Genomic DNA, 25,415 nt, shown 5'->3' on the forward strand with positions numbered 1-25,415 from the left:
GTTAAAAATACAATTTCAGTATTTGCAGTGGTGAATTTAAAGGTAAAGGGACCCCTGACCATTAGGTCCATTCGTGGCCGACTCTGAAGTTGCGGCGCTCATCTCACTTTATTGGCTGAGGGAGCCGGCATTTGTCCGCAGACAGCTTCCGGGTCATGTGGCCAGCAGGACTAAGCCGCTTCTGGCGAACCAGAGCAGCGCACGGTAACGTTTACCTTCCTGCCTATTTATCTACTTGCACTTTTGACGTGCTTTTGAACTGCTAGGTTGGCAGGAGCAGGGACCGAACAACAGGAGCTCACCCTGTTGCAGAGCCTCAAACCGCCAACCTTCTGATCGGCAAGCCCTAGGGTCTGTGGTTTAACCCACAGCACCACCTGCGTCCATGGTGAATTTAGCCTGCCCCAAATATTTAAGGCAACATCTAGCAAGATGTAGTGAGGCACTACCAGAAAGTACAGTGGAAGCAGCTCTGGTATAATTTCTTCTTTTTCACTTTTTAAAATTACATTATTTCAAACATATAACAACAATACACATATACATAATAAAATAGCCCACCCTAACCCAGAAGCTCGTCTTTAAGCAATACATACAAAATAACAACCAATTATGCTAAGTTCTTATCCCAGGCAACGAACAAGATACCCACAACCTAGGAAGTGCACAACTTGCTGTTCTTCTCCAAAGGACACCAAAATCACTTCTCACCAGCTGGTCCCCACTCAGCACCTGGTGTGATGGGGGGGGGGGAGGAAGGCAGGTCCCAGAGCGCTGACCAGAGGGAAGCAGCTGCAGCTGCTATCTATGCTACCTGTGGATCCCAATGTAATTCTATGCTGCAGTCACTTTGCCTGCCCTCCTCTGCTGCCCCCTTGCCAGGTAAGTTTCCAAGGGGTGAGGCGGTATATAAATTAAATAAATAATAATAACAATATACTATGCTAGTGTTTGCTAGCACAACCATTCAGTGTGGGAGACCCTCGGATGCATCTAACACTGCTGTTCTGCTTGCGCAGGAGACAGAAGTGCTGACTGGGGCCCCAGACTTTGGGTGCCCGGCGCATGCTCGCCACATTGCAACATCATGACATCGAGGCACAATGTGACATCAATGATGTCGTGTGACATCATGACGGTGTGGCCTGGGGCGCGTGAGCACTCTGGCAGCGACTAGGCTGGGGCCTGCGCGGCAGGGCCTCTGTTGGGGGCCACTGTGGCTGCATCCCAGAAGCATGTCCAGGGCCGCATCAGGCCCCAACAGAGGCCCCGTGGTGGAGGTGCAGGCCCCGGCCCAGTCACACCCATGGTGCTGGAGAGCCAGAGGCAAGGCGGCAGCTGGGGACACGCAGTGGTGGGAGGGCGGAGGCTGGGTACCCACAGCAAAAATTTTGTGGGTGCCTGAGCCCCTGGGACCGCCTGGAGTTGGCGCCACTGGCAGGAGATTTCTGCTGGCACAGCAGAATGTGCCCCTCCTCTACAGCCACCCCCCCTCTGGAGCAGATTTTTTTGGGGTGTGTGTGTGATAGGGTAGAGGAGAAGGGGAAGTCCTGTTGCACAAGCAGAATTTTGCTCATACAGCATTAGATACAATGCTCTGCCTACAGGAGACCAATTTTTTTTAAATATAAGTCAACTGCACACACCAGAATTATTGACCCCATTGTAATATGCATGTTTAATCCAGATCCATAACTGCTGCCAAATTTTTGTTTTGGGCCATTGGAAGCAATTATAACGTTTCTGAAGGGTAGGAATGTGTATCCACCAATATTCCCATAGCTGAAAATGATATGTTTTTGTCTATGCATCTCCTGCCTCCCCCTCCCCCCCCACCTGCTGCAACAACACATTGTTGACGGCTCACTGTTGTTTTCTGTTTGTTGCATTAATTTATTCCATTCTAGTCTGCCCTTTGCTTTCTTCTGAAGTGGGGTGTGTTGGCAAAATGACAGCAGCACTCTTTTAAAAAGGCAGAGCATTGTTTAATCTCACATTAGCTCTGGTTGAATTTACGGAAAGTGTTTCACTTATTGCAGAATATGTACTTAGAACTTATAAGCACTTCTTATAACAAGAAGCAGCAGCTTCACAATTGTTCTCAAAAGCTAACTAGAGACAGCAATTTCCAGGGACTGAGACACACAGATGCCAACAAGACCAGTATGTGTGGATAGTGACTCTTGGACGATATGGGAGTGCATAGGTTGCGCTAATGTGTGAGGAACGGTGGTTTTGTTTTTGAAATGTCACCTATAGGAAGGATGTGCACCCACTTCCTCTCCCTGGTTGCGCGACACACAAAGGCAGCATTCTGAAAGCAAAACTGATCCAATGGGGTCAAAATAGATTGCCTGCCTCAATACAGCTCTCCAAAGATCTTGCTTGGGAATTTAGGTTGGTACTTAAAAAGATTTTCTTGAGTATCTTTCTGTGTTCCTGTATGTATAAAGGCAGCCTCCTTGCCGTTGAATGTTGCTGCAAGTTTACGAGCTTCAGTCTTGGGGACAGAACAAAACAAGGAAGTTGCTTTCAGCTGGCTGCTATTTGCTTCTTTTAAGCATCATGTCTGAAAAAAGTGGCTATGATTTGGATGCTGGAGGAGTTTTTAATATTTCCCCCCTAAAATGTCCATGGAGCATCCCCCCCCCTTTGGGACAATTTCTGAGTCTTTTGTCTCTCTTTGCTTTATCCTTAGCAGAAAAGAAAAGAGTGAGTCCACATTCCTCAGTGGAATCTGCAAAAGTAAGTGGTTTTGATCTATTTCTCTGGGGTTTATAGTTAATAAAGAACTAACTCAGAAACTCCTATCGAACACTAGGGAAAATGATAACAGTTAGAACTACGGGTAGAAATTGAGCCTTTGCCATAAAGTTCATTGGTTTTCTGATTTCAGTAATGAAAGTACAGCTCAGAGTGTCATATTCTGCAAATGCCATTAGCTATAAATAAAATGTGACTGACTGAAAATATTCTGCAAATCCATCCCCCGCCCCCAAGAAGTGATGTTATGGATGATGTCTGCTCTTGTTCTGTGACAAAGGGATGGCTCTCTCTGTCTAGGTTCTTGCACGGCCTTTTTGTTGATGCTGAACTATCTCTTTATTTATTTCCCAATTTGAATGCTCAGAGTAGCATATGTGTGGTTCTCCCACTTGACCGTCACAGCTCTGTGAGGCTGGGTTGAGAGAGAACGAGTGGTGATTTGAACTCAGGTGTCTCCAGTCAAAATCTACCCACTGCACTTCACTGCCTCTCCAGTTGTTACTCTAGTTGTTAAGGATCCACCATTAGGGTAATTTAAAAATGTCCTGAAGCCACACCTGTCTGCCAGGTCCAGCACAGCTGAAAAGAACAGTTTGTAAAGTACAGTGGTACCTCGGGTTACAGACACTTCAGGTTACAGACGCTTCAGGTTACAAACACCACTAACCCAGAAATAGTACCTCGGGTTAAGAACTTTGCTTCAGGATGAGAACAGAAATCGCACGGCGGCAGCAGGAGGCCCCATTAGCTAAAGTGGTGCTAAAGGTTAAGAACAGTTTCAGGTTAAGAACAGACCTCCGGAACGAATTAAATTCTTAACCAGAGGCACCACTGTATCCGAATGTGGGAGGGGGAAGAAAGTTTTGAGAACTGGCTACAGAAGATTGCTGAGAAGCAAGCGTTGCTTTCTCTTCACCTGCTCAGGCTGGGCATTTCTAAATGGTGGTTCTTACAAAGTTCACAGTAAGTCTTCAGTACTTATCTAAAAATAAAAAAGTGGCCTTGTAAAAATGCTGCCCTGTAACTTCCCACTACTTAGGTTAGGGGAAGTGTGAAATACTTAGAACCTTACAGAGGAAACATCTCAAACTGAGCTTCCTGTGCTCAGATCACACATCTGGGCAGTCTGCAAAAAGCCAATTACTGTGTGTGGTGCCCAAGGTTGTAAGGCAGTAACTGCTCTGCACATTCCTATTTAGGTTTTCGTGGGTGACGGGAATCGGTTTGGTTCTCATGTTAATGCAAAACTACCTAATTTGCACTTCCCAAAGTGATGCATGAGCCAAAACAGAACTATCCATTGAAATCCATTCTTCTCTGAATTCTTGATGCCACTCTGCAACCAAAACAATATGTACAGAGGTGTGTGTTAGAGGAAAGTGTGCCTAAATGCATACATTAGCAAAAATAGCATATGAACATATTAGAGAAAATTATTTGCAATTTTTTTAAAAAGGATGTTTGCAAACTGATGAGAAAATGTCCAGACTAAAGTTTCTAAAAATGAGAAACCAAGGGGAACCAAAACTCCATCCATCTCTGCTACGGATATGCCAGCACCTTCCCATCCAGCTGCAGTGTTGAAGGAAGGCTTCCTAGATTTCTTTGGGAGCCTTGAAAACTGCAGTTGAAGGGACGTGTAAGACATGCATGTGTCTGTGTGCATCATGGTGTTTGCTGAGCTCTGAATTGGGAGCCTTGAGCTCTGGATTCAGAGTTTAGACATGAGCTCATTCTCCTCTATATTTCTTCTTAGGACTTCCTTTTATGAGCATTTTTATATTGAGTTAAATCAGAACTGGAGGTTCCAAAAGGTGGCTGGTATTAATATCAAAAGGTTAAGAGAAAGTCGTTGTGTGGGTTACAGCATTATTGTAAAAAAAAGAAGATTTCATGTCTCCCTCTCCCGCATCTCCCTTGTCCTATTTATATTATCTTTCACCAGGCATTTCAGCCTTTAATTTATACCAGATGGTCAATTTCCTCGTTCTCCTCAATTATTTTCTTATTGTCAAGTCCATTTTTAAAGTCCTTGCTTTCCCCAGGATTTATGCTTGTTTTGGTTTGTGAGCTTGGTGTGAAAGCCTTTCATCAATTTTGCAGTGCTGCCCCCCCCCCCCAATTTGAATCCCAGAATAGTCCCATTTTACTGGAGGTAAATGTTTCAAAAGACACCTTGGGGTTTGGAGTCTTATGTCATCAAAATAAGATCCCATCAACACATTTACTTCAGTTACATAGACATTATTGCCACCGCTTTAGAATTGCTCTCCCCTGGGAACAGCTTGCTCACCTGTATTTTTCTGCCATGGTTTCTAGGGGAAGTAAACCCAGACTTCCTGTTTGCAAGGGGAAGAAAACCAAAGCAATGGAACCAAGCTTCCTCAAAGCTTTCCCAGAGTTTCAAGTCAATCCATTCTCAGAAGAGGAGGACATTGCGCAAGGTATGTTGTTAAGAGGCGAAAGTGTGACCAAATGTACAAAACAGATTCTTTAATTCAATATTATTTCTAGACTTAATCCAGTCCGTTGCTGGATAGGTTGGTGTCTCCACCACCACTTGCCATTTCCAGTATAGGAAATGCAAACGTCCTTGATAAATTAACCTAACTGAGAAGATTATCTATCACAGCGTTAAGTCAGACAAATGTGGCATCATTTTTATTATGTGCTTTCCTTTTAGGAAGTGCCTCCTTTATCACCCTTCAAAAAAGATTATGCCACTTAGTATTGCCTTAATTATAATTTCAAATTTGTGATATTGACCATTTGCCTTCTGCTGTGCTGGGCTTCCTTCACAGGTCCAAATTATTAGACTTTTTTGCTTGAATTGGCAATTTGGTGATGAAATGGTGATGGTTGTTCTCAGGGCCTGGGTGAGTTAGACTGTATAATTGTAACTGCTGTTTGTTTGTATCTCTTTTAGGAGAAAAGAGGAAATACATAAAGCCAACTTCTCGAAATGACCCTAAACTAGAAGCTCTACAAACAGTAATGCACTTTCTCCTTATTTTAGTTAGCTTATGGTTTTTTAACAACCGCATTTTCAAAGATAAAATTCCAAGTTGACAAACAGTATACTTGAGGACTATTTTGTTGGGCGGGCTAGTCCTTCTTCTTAACTGAACTCACTTGGGGGCTGGGGGGAGCAGTAGGGCTCCATCTGCCCTATACCTTCTAAACAGCCATGGCTCCCCCCAAGGAAGCCTGGGAACAGAAGTTTGCTAAGGGTGCTGAGAGTTGCTGGAGAGCCCCATTTCCTTCACAGAACTACAATTCCCAGAGTTTCCTGGGAAGAAGGATTGGCTGTTTACCACGCTGGGAATTTCAGTTCTGGAAGGGGAATGGGCTTTCCTAACAACAGTGTTAAAGTGACCCATCAGGCCTTAATCTGAAGTTGAGCATTTCATGTCGCCACTCCCATCCTGTGAAACCCTCTTCCAACAGAGACACGGCAGGCATCCTCTCTCTTGACTTTCAGGCATCTCTTCAAGACAGACCTATGGGGTTGTTAAAGATGTTCACAAACAGCCTTATTGATTTTATTGATGGTTCTGTACCACTTTCAATGGTTCATAAAGCTTTCATATTGCTGTATGCCACTCTGATATTTTATGAGAGAGCAGTATAGAAATACCAAGAGACTGCGATCTACTCACAGAGTTAAAAACTGGCAATGATTTACCCCATTTTGTGGGGTTCAGTTCAAAGTTATTGAGCTTCTTTGGGGGGAGCCAGGGATCTACCAGGGATCTACCACAGATGTCCACTGATCTACTGGTAGATCATGATCTAGCTGTTGGACGTGCCTGAAATAGTCCATCTCTCTCTCTCTCTCTCTCTCTCTCTCTCTCTCTCTCTCTCTCTCTCTCATTCCCCAAGCAAATGTGGAGTGCAGATGGTAAGGAGCCCTTGCTAAGAAAACTATGGGCTCCTGGGCTGAAAAAGATGTTTGGGAACCATGGGAGTTGTCAGGGCCGACCCACACATGAAACAAGGTGAGGTGGCCATCTCAGGCAGCAGAATCCACAGGGGCAACAGATCCCAATGTAGATCTTTATTCCCCCCTTGTTCCTGATGCAGATGTTCACTCACCCCTTCTTCCCTGGTGGGGAGGGGGGCATCATTTTGTAGTTCATCTCAGGGACCGAAATGTCTTGGGATGGTCCTGGGAGTTGTAGTTCTCTCTGCCTCACAGTTTGATTTAGGAGGCAGAAGACGCTACAGATCCCAAACTCCCTGACAGGAAATGACACCCCTGTCCCTAGCAAGCCTCATCCTTGCATCTAACCATCTTTGCTTTTTTAAAAATAAGGGTTCTTTCTTTCTTTCTTTCTTTCTTTCTTTCTTTCTTTCTTTCTTTCTTTCTTTCTTTCGCTTGGGAAGAGAGGACTGGCAGCCCAGAGCTGTTTCAATAATTTTTTAAGCTTTCATGAAAACACTCGAGGATTATTAAAGTATTCTGCAGAAGAGCTTGAGACACCCCCTTGGGTGTCAAAGCCAGCTGAGAGGAAGCTTCTTCTTACTACTTCAGACTGCCAGTAGCTTAGCTCTCCCACATACAGAAAATATCTCCCCCTCCAAAACTAAAGAAGATTCTAGCTTAGCCCTTTTACTGACGTGTCCATTTTCAGCATGCAGAGAGGCTGCTTGTTTAGAGGAGCATTCAGTAATGTGAGCTTCATTCTCTGCCACTGGTTTTCTGGCTAAATATGGACTAGACTAGGCCTCTTGCATAAGAGGCCGGAGAGAGGCCTCCGGGACATCACTGCTGCTGCTGCTGCTCTGCTGAGTGTTTGGTGGGCCGCTCCCTTTTCTGCCAACTCCATCTGGCCTAGGGGGCGGAGCCTGCACTCATCGCCTCAGCTTGAGGGCCTCCATCAAGGCCTCTGAGACACTGCTGCTGTTGCTGCCTCCGTGAGTGTTGGGTGGACCGCTCCCTCTCCTGCCAATTCCATCTGGCCTAGGGGGCGGGGCCCGCACTCACCACTACAGTTTAGAGGCCTGAGCAGCTACCTGCAGCAAGTGACAAAATGGTTTTAAATACTTTAACTGCTTTTAATTTGCTGCACCTTAAATGGTGGTGGTTGTTTTTTATAATGTTTTATAATTTTATAATTTTATTTCTGTTTGCGGTTGGTTAAGTATTTAGTTAGGGTGGGGAACAGTTTAATTTTAGCACTATTGTCTTTTGCTGTGCTTCTATTTTTATTATTCTGTTAAGTTATTATATAGTTTGTATTTTGCCTTTTAAGGGGAAGGGTCAGGGCTGCCTGGGAGTGGGCCTCAGCCAATAGAATGGCTGGGGCAGGTTCCACAGGAGGGAATGTATTGGGACACCCGATCTCAGTGATCACGGGCCGGAGGAGGAGTTACGCTAAGACCAGACCATGTCATTACCGAGGAGGCAGGTTTAGTCGTTGGTTGAGGACTATCCCTGCCTCCAGGTCTGGTCCTGACCGGAAGGATACTGGAATCAGCAAGGGAAACCCACATGACCTGAAAGTGTTGCTGTGCAATGCCAGGTCAATGATGAATAAAACCACTGCCATCCACGACCTGATTGTGGATGGAGGATTTGACCTGGCATGTGTGACAGAGACCTGGTTGGATGAGGCAGATGGGCCTGCCCTTGCCGCTGCTTGCCCACCAGGTTTCTCTTACGCACAGCAACCCAGGTCATGTGGGCGGGGAGGGGGGGTTGCAGTGATTTTTAGGAAGTCATTAGTCTGCACCAGGCGTCCTATTGGGAAGACCCAATTTTCTGAGTGCATGTTCTGGAAGTTGGGCAATAGGGGCAGTACAGGATTCCTTTTGGTGTACCGACCTCCCCGCTGCACCAAGGATTCCCTGTCCGAGCTGCTTCAGGTCGTGGCGGATATGCTCCTGGAGACACCTAGCTTGGTTGTCCTGGGGGATTTTAACATCCATGCCGACACGACCTTACAAGGGGCCGCTCGGGACTTCGTGGAAAGCATGGCCTCCATGGGGCTGTCCCTGAATAAGTTTGGCCCAACTCATAGCCGCGGACATGCCTTAGACTTGGTGTTTACCTCTACAGATGTTGGTGATCTGACATTATCTAAAAGCGAAACAAAAGAAGTGCCATGGTCAGATCACTTCCTGGTGCAACTGGACTTCTCCGCGACCCTTCCCCTCTGCAGGGAGGTGGGACCGATTCGGATGGTCCGCCCCCGCCACTTAATGGATCCAATTGGTTTCCAGAGAGTGGTAGGGGATGTTTTATCCCAAGTTGATGGCCTTTCAGCTGATTCCCTGGTGGCCCGTTGGAATGCGGAGTTAACCAGGGCTATTGACTGTCTGGCTCCGAAGCGCCCTCTCCGATTGCATGGAGCCCGGACAGCCCCGTGGTTTTCCCCAGAGCTGAGGGTGATGAAACAATCGTTGAGACGGCTAGAGCGCCGGTGGCGGAAAACTCATTCTGAATCAGACCGGACACGGGCTAGAGCTCAACGTCGAGCCTACCAAGTGGCAATGGCAACGGCGAAGAGGGCCTTCTTCACCGCCTCCATTGCATCTGCAGAAAACAGCAGCAGGAGACTTTTTCAGGTAGTTCGCAATCTATCGGAACCACCTGCACCACCGGGGCCTGGTAGGGACCCCAAGATCTCCTGCAATGCTTTTGCAAAGTTTTTTGCAGATAAAGTCGCTCAGATTCAGAAGGAGGTAGACTCCACCGTGGGAGCAGGGCCAGGGTGGGAGAGTGCTAGAGTTCTGTCTGGTCCTGTTACATGGGATCAATTCCAATCTGTTACCTCCGAGGATGTGGACAGGCTGCTTGGACAAGTGAAACCGACCACCTGTCTCCTGGATCCTTGCCCATCCTGGCTGATAAAAGCGAGCCGGGAAGGGCTGGGCGATGGGCTCTGCGGGGTGGTGAATGCTTCCCTCTATGAGGGAGCCTTCCCAGACCCGCTGAAAGAGGCGGTCATTAAACCGCTTCTTAAAAAAACATCTTTAGACCCAGCCAATTTGGCCAACTATCGCCCAGTCTCAAATTTACCATTCTTGGGCAAGGTGATTGAGCGGGTGGTTGCCAGACAACTCCAAGCACGCCTGGAGGATGCGGACCATTTGGATCCCTTCCAATCGGGATTCAGGCCTCACCATGGGACTGAAACTGCCTTGGTCGCGCTGGTTGATGATCTCCGGCGGGCTAGGGACAAAGGTGAGAGCTGTTTCCTAGTTCTGCTGGATCTCTCAGCGGCCTTTGACACCATCGACCATAACATCCTTCTGGACCGTCTAGAGGGGCTGGGAGCTGGGGGCACTGTTATACGGTGGTTCCGCTCCTTTCTCCTGGGCCGTGTCCAGAAAGTGGTGGTGGGGGATGAGTGTTCAGACCCCTGGGCTCTCACTTGTGGGGTGCCTCAGGGTTCCGTCCTCTCCCCCATGCTTTTTAATATCTATATGAAGCCGCTGGGAGAGATCATCAGGGGGTTTGGGCTGGGTGTTCATCAGTATGCAGATGACACCCAGCTCTACCTCTCCTTTAAATCAGAACCAGTGAAGGCGGTGAAGGTCCTGTGTGAGTGCCTGGAGGCGGTTGGAGGATGGATGGCGGCTAACAGATTGAGGCTGAATCCTGACAAGACAGAAGTACTGTTTTTGGGGGACAGGGGGCGGGCAGGTGTGGGGGATTCCCTGGTCCTGAATGGGGTAACTGTGCCCCTGAAGGACCAGGTGCGCAGCCTGGGAGTCATTTTGGACTCACAGCTGTCCATGGAGGCACAGGTTAATTCTGTGTCCAGGGCAGCTGTTTACCAGCTCCACCTGGTACGCAGGCTAAGACCCTACCTGCCCGCAGACTGTCTTGCCAGAGTGGTGCATGCTCTAGTTATCTCCCGCTTGGACTACTGCAACACGCTCTACGTGGGGCTACCTTTGAAGGTGACCCGGAAACTGCAATTAATCCAGAATGCGGCCGCTAGACTGGTGACTGGGAGTGGCCGCCGGGACCACATAACACCAGTTCTGAGAGATCTGCATTGGCTCCCAGTACGTTTCCGAGCACAATTCAAAGTGTTGGTGCTGACCTTTAAAGCCCTAAACGGCCTCGGTCCAGTATATCTGAAGGAGCGTCTCCACCCCCATCGTTCAGCCCGGACACTGAGATCCAGCGCCGAGGGCCTTCTGGCGGTTCCCTCATTGCGAGAAGTAAGGTTACAGGGAACCAGGCAGAGGGCCTTCTCGGTAGTGGCTCCTGCCCTGTGGAACGCCCTCCCAGCAGATGTCAAAGCAATAAACAACTATTTTACTTTTAGAAGTCATCTGAAGGCAGCCCTCTTTAGGGAAGTTTTTAATGTTTGATGCTGTACTGTTTTTAATATTCAGTTGGAAGCCGCCCAGAGTGGCTGGGGAAACCCAGCCAGATGGGCGGGGTATAAATAATAAATTATTATTATTATTATTATTATTGTATGGACTAGAGCCAGTGTGGTGTAGTGGTTAAGAGCGGTAGTCTCGTATTCTGGTGAACTGGGTTCGCTTCCACACTCCTCCACCTGCAGCTGCTAGGTGACCTTGGGCAGTCACACTTCTCTGAAGTCTCTCAGCCCCACTCACCTCACAGAGTGTTTGTTGTGGGGAGGAAGGGAAAGGAGATTGTGAGCTGCTTTGAGACTCCTTCGGGTAGTGATAAACCGGATACTAAATCCAAACTCCTCCTCCTCCTCCTCTTCTTGCTCTCTGCAAGATGCTGGTGTGACGTTTCAGCAATTCGGGGATAATATGCCAGCAGGATAGCTCACTTGGTACAGCATGAAACTCTTAATGCCAGGGTCGTGGGTTCGAGCCCCATGTTGGATCAAAAGATTCCTTCATTGCAGGGGGTTGGACTAGATGACTCTTGTGGTCCCTTCCAACTCTACAATTCTATGATTCTATGAACTTTTTTTGTTAAAAATATATACCGGAATGAATTAAAATGTTAAAATATATCTTTTATTTCTGCACTTCAGATACTTATATGCTGCTTAATATTCAGAATTTCCAAGCAGTGTACAAAAACATGCCATTCTTGTCAAGTGCATGAAATTTAACTAAAAACACACACATATATGCTAAATTTAGGGCTCTTCCATTTTACTTTTACATTACAGTAACCACCAATTACAGAATTAGGATACTTTGGCACAGATTGTTGAAGTAAATCTGATTTCTATCTTTTTTTTTAAAAAAAAGAAGAAGTGAGAAAATACCCAAATGCTGTTATTCAAGACAACATTTCCCCCCACAGTTCTTTATGGATTGGATTAACACAACTCTCAAGCATGAACACATTGTGGTGAAAAGCCTTGAACAAGACATGTATGATGGATTAATACTTCATCATCTCATAGGTAAGCCATTTTTGTTTTAAATGTGGGCATTTGGAAATACCTGTATTGTGGAATAAATCTCATTACAGAGTGACCTCCTATAATTAAAATTTATTACCAGCTCTTTTTCTTAGCTTACATGCAGATCAACCAGATAACTGAAATATTCTGAAGCCTGAATGGCATGTTTCTTCTCCCACTCTCTCTCTGATAATTTAGTTTTCTATGTACAGTGGTGCCTCGCAAGACGAAAAACTCGCTAGACGAAAGGGTTTTCCGTTTTTTGAGTCGTTCCGCAAGACGAATTTCCCTATGGGCTTGCTTCGCAAGACGAAACGTCTTGCGAGTTCTTGCGAATTTGTTTCCTTTTTCTTAAAGCCGCTAAGCCGTTAATAGCCGCTAAGCCGCTAAGCCGCTAATAGCCGTGCTTTGCAAGACGAAAAAGACGAAGAGACTCGGATTAATTTTATCTTGCGAGGCACCACTGTATTGGCTTTCTTGCAATTTGTTCCTGCCACAACTTAGTGTATCCTTGAAACACTTGCACACAGAATCGAGATCACCCTGTGCAGAAATAGCATGCATGCAGACATAATGGTAGCATGTTGTTCTTGTGTGACCATCATGAGCAGGTATTGTGGGAGCCTGTCAGGAAGGGAGCAGCAAAAGAAAATAATTTTGAAGAATATAGAATGAAGAAAGAGAAGAAGGCCTTGCCAACGGCAGGATTTTATGCAGACGGGGAAAAGCAGAGACAAAGACTAACCCTCAAAAAGGAAAAAAAAGATAAGCACTGCTAGCCTTCAGTGACTGATAATTCATACGGCTTCGTGGTTCCTGCCACAGGTCCTTGATTTGCTGTTACCTTTTCTTTGTGTGTGTTTAGAGTTAGGGCAGGGGAGAAATGTGACTAATTTGCACTTCTTGAACCAAAGAACAGCTATCCTTCAACATTCAGACTGCTTCAAATTTTGCAGTACACAAAACTGTGCATGCATATATTAGTGAAAATAACTTGCAAAATGCGTTGTTGGATAAATTGCTTGAAAAATTGTGTAGATTTGGCAAAAATACATATAAAAATGGGTATTTGGATAAATGTGGACTCATAGAAATCTAACAATACAGTATTTACAGTCCAGACCCCTGAGTGTTCTATAAGATACACAAATAGATTTTTTGTCAATGACCTTTCACTTTCATTTCAACGGTTGCTCTAAATGCCCTAAGTGAATGAAGGACACACATCTATTAGCTGTTAGGCTTTTCTACAGCTTTTCAGGCACAAAATGGCTCTGGAAGAGGCTCATGCCACTTAAAATTCAGTACACAATGCTGGAGGTTGGTGTTGTGTGAATTAAAATAAGACACTTTTGTGCCAGGGCTTCCTGGAGGAATTAGAATACCCTGCAATAAATTGCTGAACCAGAAGTCAGACTATATTCTCCATCTTTCTTTCTTGTCTCCTTTTCACCTCCTAGAGCAGCTTGGATCCCTCAGTCTGGAAGTAGAGGAAATTGCCTTGACAGAGAAGAAACAAAGGCTTAAACTTGAAATTATTCTGAAATCTGTGGACCAGTGTTTACAGCTAGAAGAAAGCAAACTGAAATGGAGTGTAGACTGTATGTACAAATGCAAAACACAAACCGGATACTGAATAATAATGCATCTCCTTCCTTTTTCTTATCTTGGGAATCTAGTGGTGTAAAGGAAGAAGATCCTCTAGACCGGAAGTAAAAGAACCAAATACCCCAAACAAAAGTTGTAACTCCTGACAAACTCATGGCTAGGTTTCTTATAACCTTTGCAGGAGAAACACAAAGGCACCTACCCACAAAAATATGTCAGCATAAAAGTAATATTTTATATAAAAACCAGTCACCAGCACCCTAGTCTTCCCAAGAAACAAACCCAGGTCTGGACTATACAGATAAAAACAGCATTGATTCCTAATTGCTGGAGTCCCCAGGTGCTAAGTGCAAGTTTAGCCTTGCAGCAGATATTTCCTCCCAGATAAATGAGTAGTGAGCATTAATTGCTGTGGAGGAAAGTTACTGCTGCACTTGGAGACAAGATGGAGTGTGGGTGGAAAGCGACTTTCCATCTCTGCCTCTCTGTGGCCTGGCTCTTGCTGATAAGCTGTGCATTTTATACTGCCCCAAGGGTCCTCCAGACACACACTTCTGTCATAGGGATGACCATTTTGCTAACTAAAACGACAAGGGTTCCATTGGTGAGGGATTCTGAGGAATAGAGACTCAGGGCCAGCCTAAGCGTGCATTTGTTTAGGACATCTTGGCCCACTGGGCTATAAAGCCCCGTCCTCACTTCTTCCAGTCGAAGAAGAGCCCCCCACCCCACCCTGGTGCCAGCAGAAGCTACATACTCCCGCAGCTTTTGAAAGAGTACCATTGTACCGAAATCTGCGGTTTATTCATACGGTATTTCCAAATATTAATTGGTTTACACTTTGCCCCGTGCTCTTATTTTAGCCATCTTCAGGAGGGACTTGCTGTCCACGTTGCATCTTCTGGTGGCCATCGCTGGCCACTTTCAACCAGAGCTCGCTATACCTCCGAACGTTAAGGTGGATGTAATAAACGTAGAGGTAATGGAACAATTTTCCCTTTCTTTCTGCTCTCTGCTGAGCTTGTTAAGATTGTCTTTGCACCCTGAGGCAAGCTGCAGTTAGAGAAACTGCTTGCAGTGGTTGTGGGAGCAGGCACAGGAGCCAAGCATAGCCTCAGTTCTCATCCACACACCGACCTCAGAGAGGTGCTGTGGGGTAGGGATGGGGGGGGGAGCGGATTTGGAGAGAGCGCTTTCGCTTGCACTGTGGCAACCATGTCGCCATTCTGCAGCATAGTGTTAAGAGCGCCACCACCACGATTTGGTGAAGAAGGAGTGGGACCAGGATTGGTTTCATAGGTCCACACTTCTATTTCTCACTTGCCTAGCTGTAGAGTGGCTGGGGAAACCCAGCCAGTTGGGCTGGGTATAAATAATAAATTATTATAAATTATTATTCTTATAGAATCAGCAGCCCACATGACAGGCTGCAAGGCAGTGGGCAGTGCCTGGGAGACCCTGTGTCTTCCATCTCAGCTCCATCAGAAGTGTCATGGACCCTAGGACAAGGTGGATTGCACCGGGCTGTTTCTAGAACTCTGATTAATATTAGGAATATTGAAAACATAGATGCAAAATGTCAAATTCAAATGTTGAAAACAAAATGTCAAATTCAAATCCTCAAATCCTTAACGTGAATTTTTATAACAAAATTCAATTACATTGGACTTTGCAGTTAGTTGGTGCTAAGTCTTATAAGCCAACCGAAGCCCTATTTATTCACCCAGACTTTGGGCTATGTCTGTGATGCTGCACTATATAAATAGTTGTTTGACTGTGTTTTGTGCTCTCCCCTTTTAACTGTGCTCTATTGTTTACTGGTTGTATGACTTGGTTGTGTTTTATTGATAGAGTATCTGCTTTAGAATTAATTGTATAATGAAAAGCAACCAACAAAAAGAAATGGATAATCTTATGATTCTCTTTTATTATTAGATGTGAATATTATAAGCGGTCCACTCTGAAGCAGCACCACATACTAAATACCATTACATATAATGCCATATCTGTTAAATGTTAAATACCATTGCATACCAGCAATTAAATTAAATTAAACATTGCATGCTGACTATCAAATACTGTCAAATGTTCACTGTCAAATAACTAATTCTGAAATCAAACGCCATGTCTCAAAATTAAATATCACTGGAATTGATGTTGAGATATCAAATGTTCACTGCATATATAGTAAATATACTGAGATAATATGTATGCAATGAGTAACTGACATCAAATTTTGCACTAATTCATCATTTTATCACACTGTTAATAAACTCATGTGTAATGCTAAGCTAAACCATGGCTCCGAGCTAACGTACAGGCTCCCAGAGAAGAGATTGTGGCCCCTTTGCTTCTTCCTAGCCTTTCTTCTGCTGGTTTGGCTTAATGTGTTGTCCAAGCCCAAGCTCAGGGTTTCTCTGTCTCCAGACAAACTTTGTCCTGTGGTTTACAGCTGATGCTTTGTCTGGATTACATGCTAAACCAAACCATAATTTAGCTCAGTGCAGTACTGCAGCAGAATGAATGGGGAGGAGCAAATTGGCTGTGATTTCCTATGTGTGAATGAGGACTATTTACTCCTTACTTACCAGTACTTGATCCAACCTTTTCCCCAGACAGGGACTCAAAGTGGCTTACAGATAAAAGAGAAACAGTTAAAAACATTTTTTTCAAACCATTAAAAAGCAATTAAGCACTAACTTGTATAAATACTCAAACAAACCATATATCTTATAGGAATTCTGTTGGCAGAAAACGTGTGAAGTTGCACTGCCAAAGTATGCAGAGCAGGGAGAGTACTGGGCAGAGCTATAGGAGCAGAAGCAAAACCAGGATTCTCCACTCCATGTTTGCTGATGCCATTCCAAGGGGCATGTATGTGTTTGCAGTTCCAGGAGCAAGATCCCCAGCCACAGCTCCCACTTTATTAATTTTACTTATTTATTTATTGAAACACACATTTTGCCTTTCTTCCTTGCAAACCCTCAGGGCAAAAGCATCTCAGTACCCATTGTGTTTTTGTTGAGGACGCTCTGTTTGACCCCAGAATGTGTAGATTTTGCCTAAGATTTTGCTATCATTAAGATGCAATCCTATACCTGGTTACCTGGGAGTAACCTGGTCAGTCTTCCTTCTGTGTAGAAATGCCCAAGATTTCACAATAAAGAAATCTTACACAGCACATTCCTGAGGTATATTGTTCCCCTTTCCTTCTTTTTTTTGCAGTTAGTAGTTGATACCTTCTTTTTGCATCCTTTCTTTCTATTTCATAGCATACAGCGAACGGATTTAAGACAGAAGATTCAGTTGAGTACATCACCGGGAACAGGTAAAAGACAAAATTTGCCTTGAACTCTGAATGGAGAAGTAGAAAGATAGAAATTACATTTGTCTCTACTTACGTGTCAGTTTTATTGTGCAAATAAAAGTTAACAAAGAGTAGAAAATGTATTGTGTTTGGTACTGGTTTTTGTAAATCCCATAGAGTTCTTTATTTAGGTGGTTTTGGAAATGAGTGCCAATTCATCTCTTATTTGCTGGCTCCTGACTTCTTCTGCGCTCAGACCATGACACCAGGCAACATCTTGCCTCTTTCCGCCTTCACTTCAAACATCAGAAATGACATTTGCCTTCTATGGCTTTGTCCTTACCAATATTTTTTATAATCTGTAATGTTAGACAATTTCTAATATGAGAAACTACGCTTATAAGATAAACCTTTATTGACTTTTGAGCCAGAGACTCAGGTAACAGCTACATTTTATATTTCAGTCTCTTATTTCATAGTGACAAATTCTAGAAAGGCAGGCATGAGAAACTGTTCACATAACCGAGGTTGGAGTGCTGTGCAATTTTATGTCCAAGTAAATATGTGTCGGCTTCTGCCACATGAGGCTTGTCGCAGCCCAGAGATTAACTATTCAGCCTGAGATATTGTGGGCTGCAACCACCTACTACTTCAGATGCCTACTTGCTTGTTTTCTAACTCATCTTTCATTTTGTTGGGTATTTAGGGAACCTGACGAAAGTTCTTCACGTAAGTTACAGAACTAAGGACTTATTCCAGTGTGTCTCCACCATGATCTCTTTTGAAAAGCTCTGTGGCAGTTATTGTTCTCTGCAAAAAGCCTCATATCTTCATCATCAACGACAATCGCCTGATATTCTTTCTTAAATATGAAGAACTACCATTGTTTTACTAAACTTCTACACATAGCAGCAGAAAATAATTATTCTGAGGTTAGGTATGAGCTGGAAAGTCACCTAGGGCTGTTGAGACTTATAATGTTATAATTGTAGCTGTGCCCATGTACCGGTAATTCAGAAGAGATTGAATAAATTGCCCACGCCCACTCTTATACTGCCTGCTATACTATGATAGCCGAAAAGAACTAATTCAACCTTTATTAAGGAAACTAACTACCTAGCCGCTCATAGGAAATACCTTATTGCTGACAAAGACGCGAATGAATACTGATTTTAGACTCTGGATCTCAGACTTTAGATGATGGAGTATTCCTCTTAATGTTAATAATGTTAAGAAGTATATATGACATTTCCGTTTTGTCTACCGCTTCTGCTCCTGGATGCTGATGTAGTTATATGTGTTATTATCGTTCTTTCTGTTGTCTTTGACTTTGACTGTAATAAATATTGATTGATTGGGCTTTCAACTCCCGCCAGTCCCAGCCACCATGGCCTTAGTCAGGGGGGATGATGGGAGTTCAGCAACATCTAGGGAGCCCCCCCCCCTCATAGATTTGATGCTTTATTGAACAAACATACAGAAAGACAAGTTCCTGTCCCAAGGAATTTCCAGTCTAAGGGTGCAATCCTAAGTAGTTAAAAGTCAATCTCATTGAGATCAAAACAGCTTTCTCCCAGAGAAATGGGTATAGGATTGCAACCCACATTTCTGTAGTACAGAATGACAGCATTGGGAGGAAAAGGCAATAGAGAGGATGGGATGGCGCATAGAACCACAAGCCCACAAAGAAGCCATATGCAGAGCACTCCACCTCCATCCTCCTTTGTTATTGGGCTAAGATATGGGTCATTATGACCTGCATTGCAAAACATAATACAGAAGAACTCTCATGTGGTGAAATATATTGAAAATAATCAATTTGGTACTTTACTCTAGAAGCTGAAATCTTTGATGAATTAATGGCATATGCTCCAGAGAAAGTGGATGCAGTGAAAGAGGTAAAACAAACACCCTCAGGTTTTTGTTTTGTTTTCCCCCAGACAATGTATAATGTGATATATAACCAAGAAACGGTGATTTGATGCCATGCTCTGTTCCTTTAGGTATTTTTGAAGTTTGTCAACAGACATGTTGGGAAGTTAGGACTAAGTGTGAAAGACATTGACTCTCAGGTAAAAATATCCTACTCATGATCCTATGTTGCGTTTAATTTATGAACTGCTTTATGGTGTTTGCCCTCATATCAACCCTTGGAGGCCTATCACTAAGCATTTCCCTTTACAGATGGGAAACACAGGTTGGGGCTGCAACTTGATGAAGGCCACATAATAAGTCAGTGTGGAGCACATGAACACTATGTAGCTGCATCCTTCATGGGCAGGACTGTCAGAACCGGGGATGAAAAGCCAGCTGGCTTGGCCCCAGCCGAAGTGTCTCCCTTCTCAGCCTTGCTGCTGCTGCGATCCATCAGTCATACTCCTCCGACGTGCGTTTGCGACTCAAGCTGCTGTGCATGCAAGAGCACACATTACTCAGCAGAGTAAACACACAACAGATCAGGCTTGAGGCGTGGATACTGTACTAAACTACTCATTTATTCTACATAAATCAGGGCAAAGAAAAGCATGGCCTCTCCTTGTCGTTCTTCTTAGAGAGAGAAAAAACAAAAGCAATGCAGAGCGGAGCTTCTGCTCAAGGGATTCCAGCAATCTGTGCTGGAATGTAAACAGACATGTGACATATAACAATCCCACATATCTGCAGCAAAGGGTGGAATGGAATTCCCAACAAGGACTACTTCAAATGATGGGAAATCAAGTTTAAGCACCTGCCTCATGTGGTTAAAAAATCAATTTATAGAGAGTAAGCATACTAAGTGAGGGCTTCCTTGATTTCATTCTTCATTTCAATATCTCAGATGCTTGCAGGAAGCCCATTTTTAAAATTTATGTATGCCATTATTATTATTCCTTCCTTCTATCAGGTAGCTCTGGCTATGCACATAGTTTCCATCTCCTATTTTATCATTTCCATGAGCCAGTGAAGTAGTTAAGTTCCAAGATAGTGACTGAAAGGGTCACTGAGTGAGCTTTGTGGCTGAATGGGGATTTCAACCTGGACCTCCCTGGTCCTAGTCTAACCACTACACCACATTGGTGCACATCTAAGGTCTTTTTATTGCATGCATAGAAATTAAATGGATTAATTAGATATGCATGTGTTTGGAAGCATGTGTATCATACATTCAGATTCATCGGACTTGGGATTTGCTACAGCTTCCCACCAAGTGTACATCTGGTTGCAAACCCAGGTTCACTTTGGCCTAACATGTGCAGTGGCCCAGCATCTGCGGCCAAGGTGGGACTTGAATCTCTTCTTGCCAGATGCAAGTCCAGCTTTCTGTTCTCTGCTAACACACATTAGTACCCTGGAAAGTGAAGCGATGCAAAAGTTTTTCATATATCCCACCTACAAAGAATTTTTAATTCTTGGCATAAGATCAGCACTAAGAGAAATCCTTATCTGGATGTTGTCTTTTGTCAAAATAATAAGCAACTTTAAAACTTGATCTATATAGTTGACATGATTCTTTCATTCAAATGGCACCGGAATCTATCCAGAGATAACTGATTTACTTGTCAGACTGTAACCTATGAACTGGACCTAAAGTTCTGATATTTGGATTTAGACTGTAACATACAGATGTGGGCGGGACGCGGGTGGCGCTGTGGGTTAAAGCCTCAGCGCCTAGGACTTGCCGATCGAAAGGTCGGCGGTTCGAATCCCTGTGGCGGGGTGCGCTCCCGTTGCTCGGTCCCAGCGCCTGCCAACCTAGCAGTTCGAAAGCACCCCCAGGTGCAAGTAGATAAATAGGGACCGCTTACTAGCGGGAAGGTAAACAGCGTTCCGTGTGCTGCGCTGGCTCGCCAGATGCAGCTTGTCACGCTGGCCACGTGACCCGGAAGTGTCTGCGGACAGCGCTGGCCCCCGGCCTATAGAGTGAGATGGGCGCACAACCCTAGAGTCTGGCAAGACTGGCCCGTACGGGCAGGGGTACCTTTACCTTTTACCTTTATACAGATGTGGGTGATATATAACATATAGTATTGTAGCACTTCAAGAAGTTTTTGCATGACTCTTTTTGGCTGCTGCACACAGAAGCTTTGGGGGGCAAATGTGAAGAAGCTTCTGTCCAGCAGGAAAGTTCTTTATGTCATGGAGGTCTTGTGGATTACAAAACTGACCCTGCGATCATTTTAATAATCTTTAATATAATGCCTCTGTTCATTTCCCCCCAGTTTGCAGATGGGGTTATTTTACTCTTGCTAATTGGGCAGCTTCAGGGCTATTTCCTGAATCTGGGAGATTTCTTCCTGAAACCAAGTTCCCCTGCAGAAATGGTAAGTTATTCTTTATGCACCCAATTGTGGGTACAGGACATTTGGAGGCCCCTAAACTGTAATAGGTGGGACGCACAAATGATTTCCCCACATTATTTCCAAGCTTCTTAGGTGCCCTATGCAAAGGGAATAAACCGGCCTGTAGCAGATCCCACTGCTGTTCACCAAAGTGAAGTGGATCCCACCTCTCTGGCTACCAACTGTGGCAGAACCCACCGACTTATATACTACATGTAACCTCCACAGTTTAACTTTGTGGTGGTTTTTTTTTTTTTGGGGGGGGGGGTAAACTTAGATCCTTGGAGACTCAAGCAGAAGTTGAAAAAAGTAAGACATATTAGTTTTACAGAACGAAGTTAATAAAACAAAGGATGTGTCAGGAAATAATGTTCTTTCAGGAAACTGTTAACTTATTAATAATTATACTTAATCTAGTGGATGATACAGACTTCTAAACAAGGTAATAAATGTGCAGCTTCTTTTAAATGTCAGCTGCTTTCAGTTTTTACTCCTCAGTTAGATGTTACAGGTTCCTATACAAAAGTTTATTTCCACTTCTTTCACTTCAGTTCCTAAACTTAGTTGTTGTGTAGGTGTTACAGCTTAATACTTTGGTTCTTTCTGTCCGTTTCCCAGCCTTTGACCAGTCATACTCCTGAGATACCTCTGGCAGTCTAACAGACCCAGGGGATCCCCATGCACCCCTTTTTCCTGGTTTGGGAGTCTTCTCTTTCTGGAAGATCTCTCCCCTCCTGACTGGAAGGAGACCCAAGGAGACCATCTCCTCACAGCTTCTCCTTCTCCTGGCTCCATCTCAGCCCTCCGGTTAACTCCTGTCTGAATGCTCTCCCAAGACACTCAACACCGTCTTCCTATCTAAGCTCAGAGACTCCTTTCTCTAGTTGTAGATATTTTTTCCTGGGTGGATGTTACACATAGAGAGACCAGGACCAACTCTCTTTCTCTCCCTCCTGTTCTCTCTTAAACCATCTCCCCATCAGAATCCTCTCTCTGAAACGGCTCCTTTTATTCTCCCTCCCAAAGTGCTGGCTCCGCCCACCTTTGCCTGTCTGTCTAGGTAGCCAATCAGAGAGAGGCTCCAGCCCTCTGGTGGAATTCTGAGGCACTGCGTCACCAGACTCTGGTCTGGCTCAGCTGTCTGTCACATAGCCCTCTTGGGGTGGTGTGCATTTTGACGTTCACCTGATTTTGCCATGTTGGCCGAAGAGATCTCTCCCCTCCGCGCCTTTCTCGTGGGGCATTCTCAGTCTGCCTGCTTCCTCCCACTCTGCCCATCCTACAGGCAGAGGCTGCGTGTGTGATCTGTTTTTTTCTGCGCAGCGTCTTCACGCGGCTCCATTTGTGCACAGGCGGCGCAGTGTTACACAGGAGGAGTGCAAGGTGCGATGTTTCGCTGATGTTCAAGGCGCAGAGGGGGATATTACTTCAATCGCTGCGCTCCTCCTGTGTAATGTTGCACCGCCCCTGCACAAATGGAGCCGCGCAAAGACACCGCATGGCAAAAACGGACTGCCTACAGCCTCCCTCCCAGCTGTAGGGCGGGAAGAGTGGGAGGAGGCAAGGAGAATACTGTACGGAGGCTCTGCGGGAAAGGCGAAACGTGCTAAAATTAACTGGAAAAAAGCTTCACCACTCCCCCCCAAAAAAGCTCAACTCTGCCCCCCCCCAAAGCTCAGTGATTGCCAGCGAGGGAACAGCTGTTAGACGGCCTGTTAGATGTATGGGGCTGTTAGCCTTTGGGCAATCCTCCCCCCCCCAAAAAAATTTCAACAAGTCAGGGCTATTTCCCCCCATTTTCTTTTTTTGGGGTCCCCAAAAATAGGGGGCATCCTATACATGGGGGCGTCCAATACACAGAAAAATACAGTAATATGTCGTTGTTTTCCATTGGCAATAATTTTTCCAGAATTGACCCCACTTTTTCTTTTGTTGACCCTTCTCAGGTACACAATGCAAGCCTTGCAGTAGACTTGCTCATGGAAGGAGGCCTTCTGGATGTACCTATCAACCCCGAAGGTTAGTCATTGTACAAGAAGGGGTGCGTTTTCACTTCATGTTTCCACATCACCTTAGGGGCACTTCTCAGATGTGTGGAACAACGTTAATCATCACATGTCTGTATACATTCCAGCACTAGGTGTTGCAGCACGAGAACGGATGTTTTGACTTTCACTGTTCCGTTTTGGTATTGCTTTTGTTTTCTTCTCTCTGAGAGCAAGAAGGAGAAGAGACATGTTCCTTTTGTTCTGAACTGTCAATAATAAAGCAGCTTTAGTCCCCCCCCCCCCCCCAGGCCTGGCTTCTGTTGATGATTTGTTTACTCTGCTAATGTGTGCCTACTGTCGGAAGACGGAGTTCTGTTGGGAAGGAGATAGATGATTATTCCGGACGTCACGCAGGAGGGAGAACCGGGCAGACACGCGTAATGGCGATGGGCTGGATGCCCACCCTCCGGTTGGGACGAAATCCCAACCGTCACCTCTGTTCCTGAGCTTTGGCTTTGTGGTAGCTGCCTTGGTTCCCCCATTCCATTCTAGGGAATGCAAATTCAAGGTGTTATATGGGCTGTTCCTCTTTAGCTCAAGGATGTATAATTTACCCATTCTACTTTTGTCTGCCTTATGTTTTCACAGATCTCGTGAACCGAGATATGAAGACCACGTTGCTCGTCTTGTACTGCCTGTTTTCCAAATACAAGACCAAAGAGGCATGAAGTACAGAAATCAAAAGGCCTATGCCATATTTGCTAGTGAATAGTTTAATTTTCAGTGCCAATAATTGTTTGATGCTTTGCATCTATGTACAACTGATACATATTGTATGCATAAATGAGAATACGTTTCAGTAACCTAAACTTGGTAGATGCTGACATTTACTGGTAATTCTTAAGGTTTTAAGAGGGTCAGCAGGAAATGGCAGGTAAGACTTGAAAGAAATCAGCATGGCATTTGAACATCTACTGAACGCAGTTTGTATTCTTGTTGGCATCCGTCTGTCTTGAGAGACAATGGAGTGTGCCTCTGGGAGTGAAGTCAAACCGTTGTGTTTGCAGCACCAAAGTCGCCTCCCTGAGGCACAAGCCTGGGCAGTGTGTCTGGAGGTCTTGGGCTGCCCAGATGACAAGACCACCCTGATGTGGTCCAAAGGAAAGCAGAGCAATATGTTTGGCACCAGCTTGGCTGCAGGAGTTGCTGGGAGGGGACCTACAAGGCACCATCCAACAGTCTTAGGGATGCTACTCTGGATTTCTGTAGGGTTTACTCCTTGGTCTTTTCTTCCTATGAAGATATCCTGCAAGACTGCAAAGGTTTAGAATCAGAGTTTTCCTTCTCCTAGATGGGCTACCTTCCAGGTTGACAAGCCCCACCTGCACCTCACTTCCCTCTACAGCATGTGCAGAAACCACCTTCTTGACCATTGGATCCACTATTGGTCTCACCTGCTCAATCTGCTGGAGCCTGTCTCCACATGCAGGAAAAGTCCCTAGCTCACTGAAGGTTTGAAATCCATTGGCTACCCTCACCCGGTTTAGCCGGCCAGTCGAAGCAGTTCCTGAGGTGTGGCCACTGTCATTTGTTGACAGCTTCTAGGAGTGCATGGTGGGGACCAAAAGTGGACAAACAACTGCAGAAGGAGCACGACATATCTACCCCACAGAGGTACTACCCCTCCCCTAACATCCCCATACGTCCCAATGCACTTTGTAGTCTTTGACATTTAGTTATGCACATATTTTTCCCTGTGCACATTTTAAAACCTTCAGAATTACCAGTAAATGCCTGTATTCACTGTTCAGTAATATGTGTTTTTGTTGATGTCAGTATTATAGCTTCACCAATTTTGATGTCCTTAATAAGATTCAGATTTGTATAGCTATAGAGTTCTTAGATGACGTGCAATCTCTTGGCCATAGCTTTTCCTCCAAATTTAATTATTTCCCCATAATTTCTCCCAAGATGTCTGCATGTATATCAATAAAATGTTTCTGGTGCACACAGAGGATTTCAGAGAAGAAAATTATTCAAAGGGGAGCTTTTCAGTACAACCAAA

The 25,415-nt window shown here is 44.8% G+C and overlaps 1 protein-coding gene across 2 annotated transcripts; it reads left to right on the plus strand.

Annotated features, from left to right (window-relative positions):
* The first annotated feature begins 1,786 nt into the window (after positions 1–1,786).
* Positions 1,787–25,358, plus strand: PARVG (parvin gamma). 2 transcript variants are annotated; one of them, XM_028728716.2, is made up of 14 exons: positions 1,787–2,397; positions 2,702–2,745; positions 5,086–5,210; positions 5,693–5,757; positions 12,026–12,128; positions 13,589–13,729; positions 14,600–14,715; positions 17,009–17,064; positions 17,750–17,772; positions 18,880–18,941; positions 19,047–19,115; positions 21,243–21,344; positions 23,309–23,381; positions 23,999–25,358. In XM_028728716.2, exons 3-14 carry the CDS (start codon positions 5,135–5,137, stop codon positions 24,076–24,078), a joined length of 966 nt encoding a protein of 321 aa, XP_028584549.2. In that variant the 5' UTR covers positions 1,787–2,397; positions 2,702–2,745; positions 5,086–5,134; the 3' UTR covers positions 24,079–25,358. The 2 variants fall into 2 exon arrangements, with proteins under 2 accessions (XP_028584549.2, XP_028584548.2); XM_028728715.2 differs by having other exon boundaries at positions 1,788–2,397; positions 2,699–2,745.
* Positions 25,359–25,415: the final 57 nt, after the last annotated feature.

This window comes from Podarcis muralis, chromosome 6 (genome assembly GCF_964188315.1).
Source record: "Podarcis muralis chromosome 6, rPodMur119.hap1.1, whole genome shotgun sequence".
NCBI lineage: Eukaryota > Metazoa > Chordata > Lepidosauria > Squamata > Lacertidae > Podarcis > Podarcis muralis.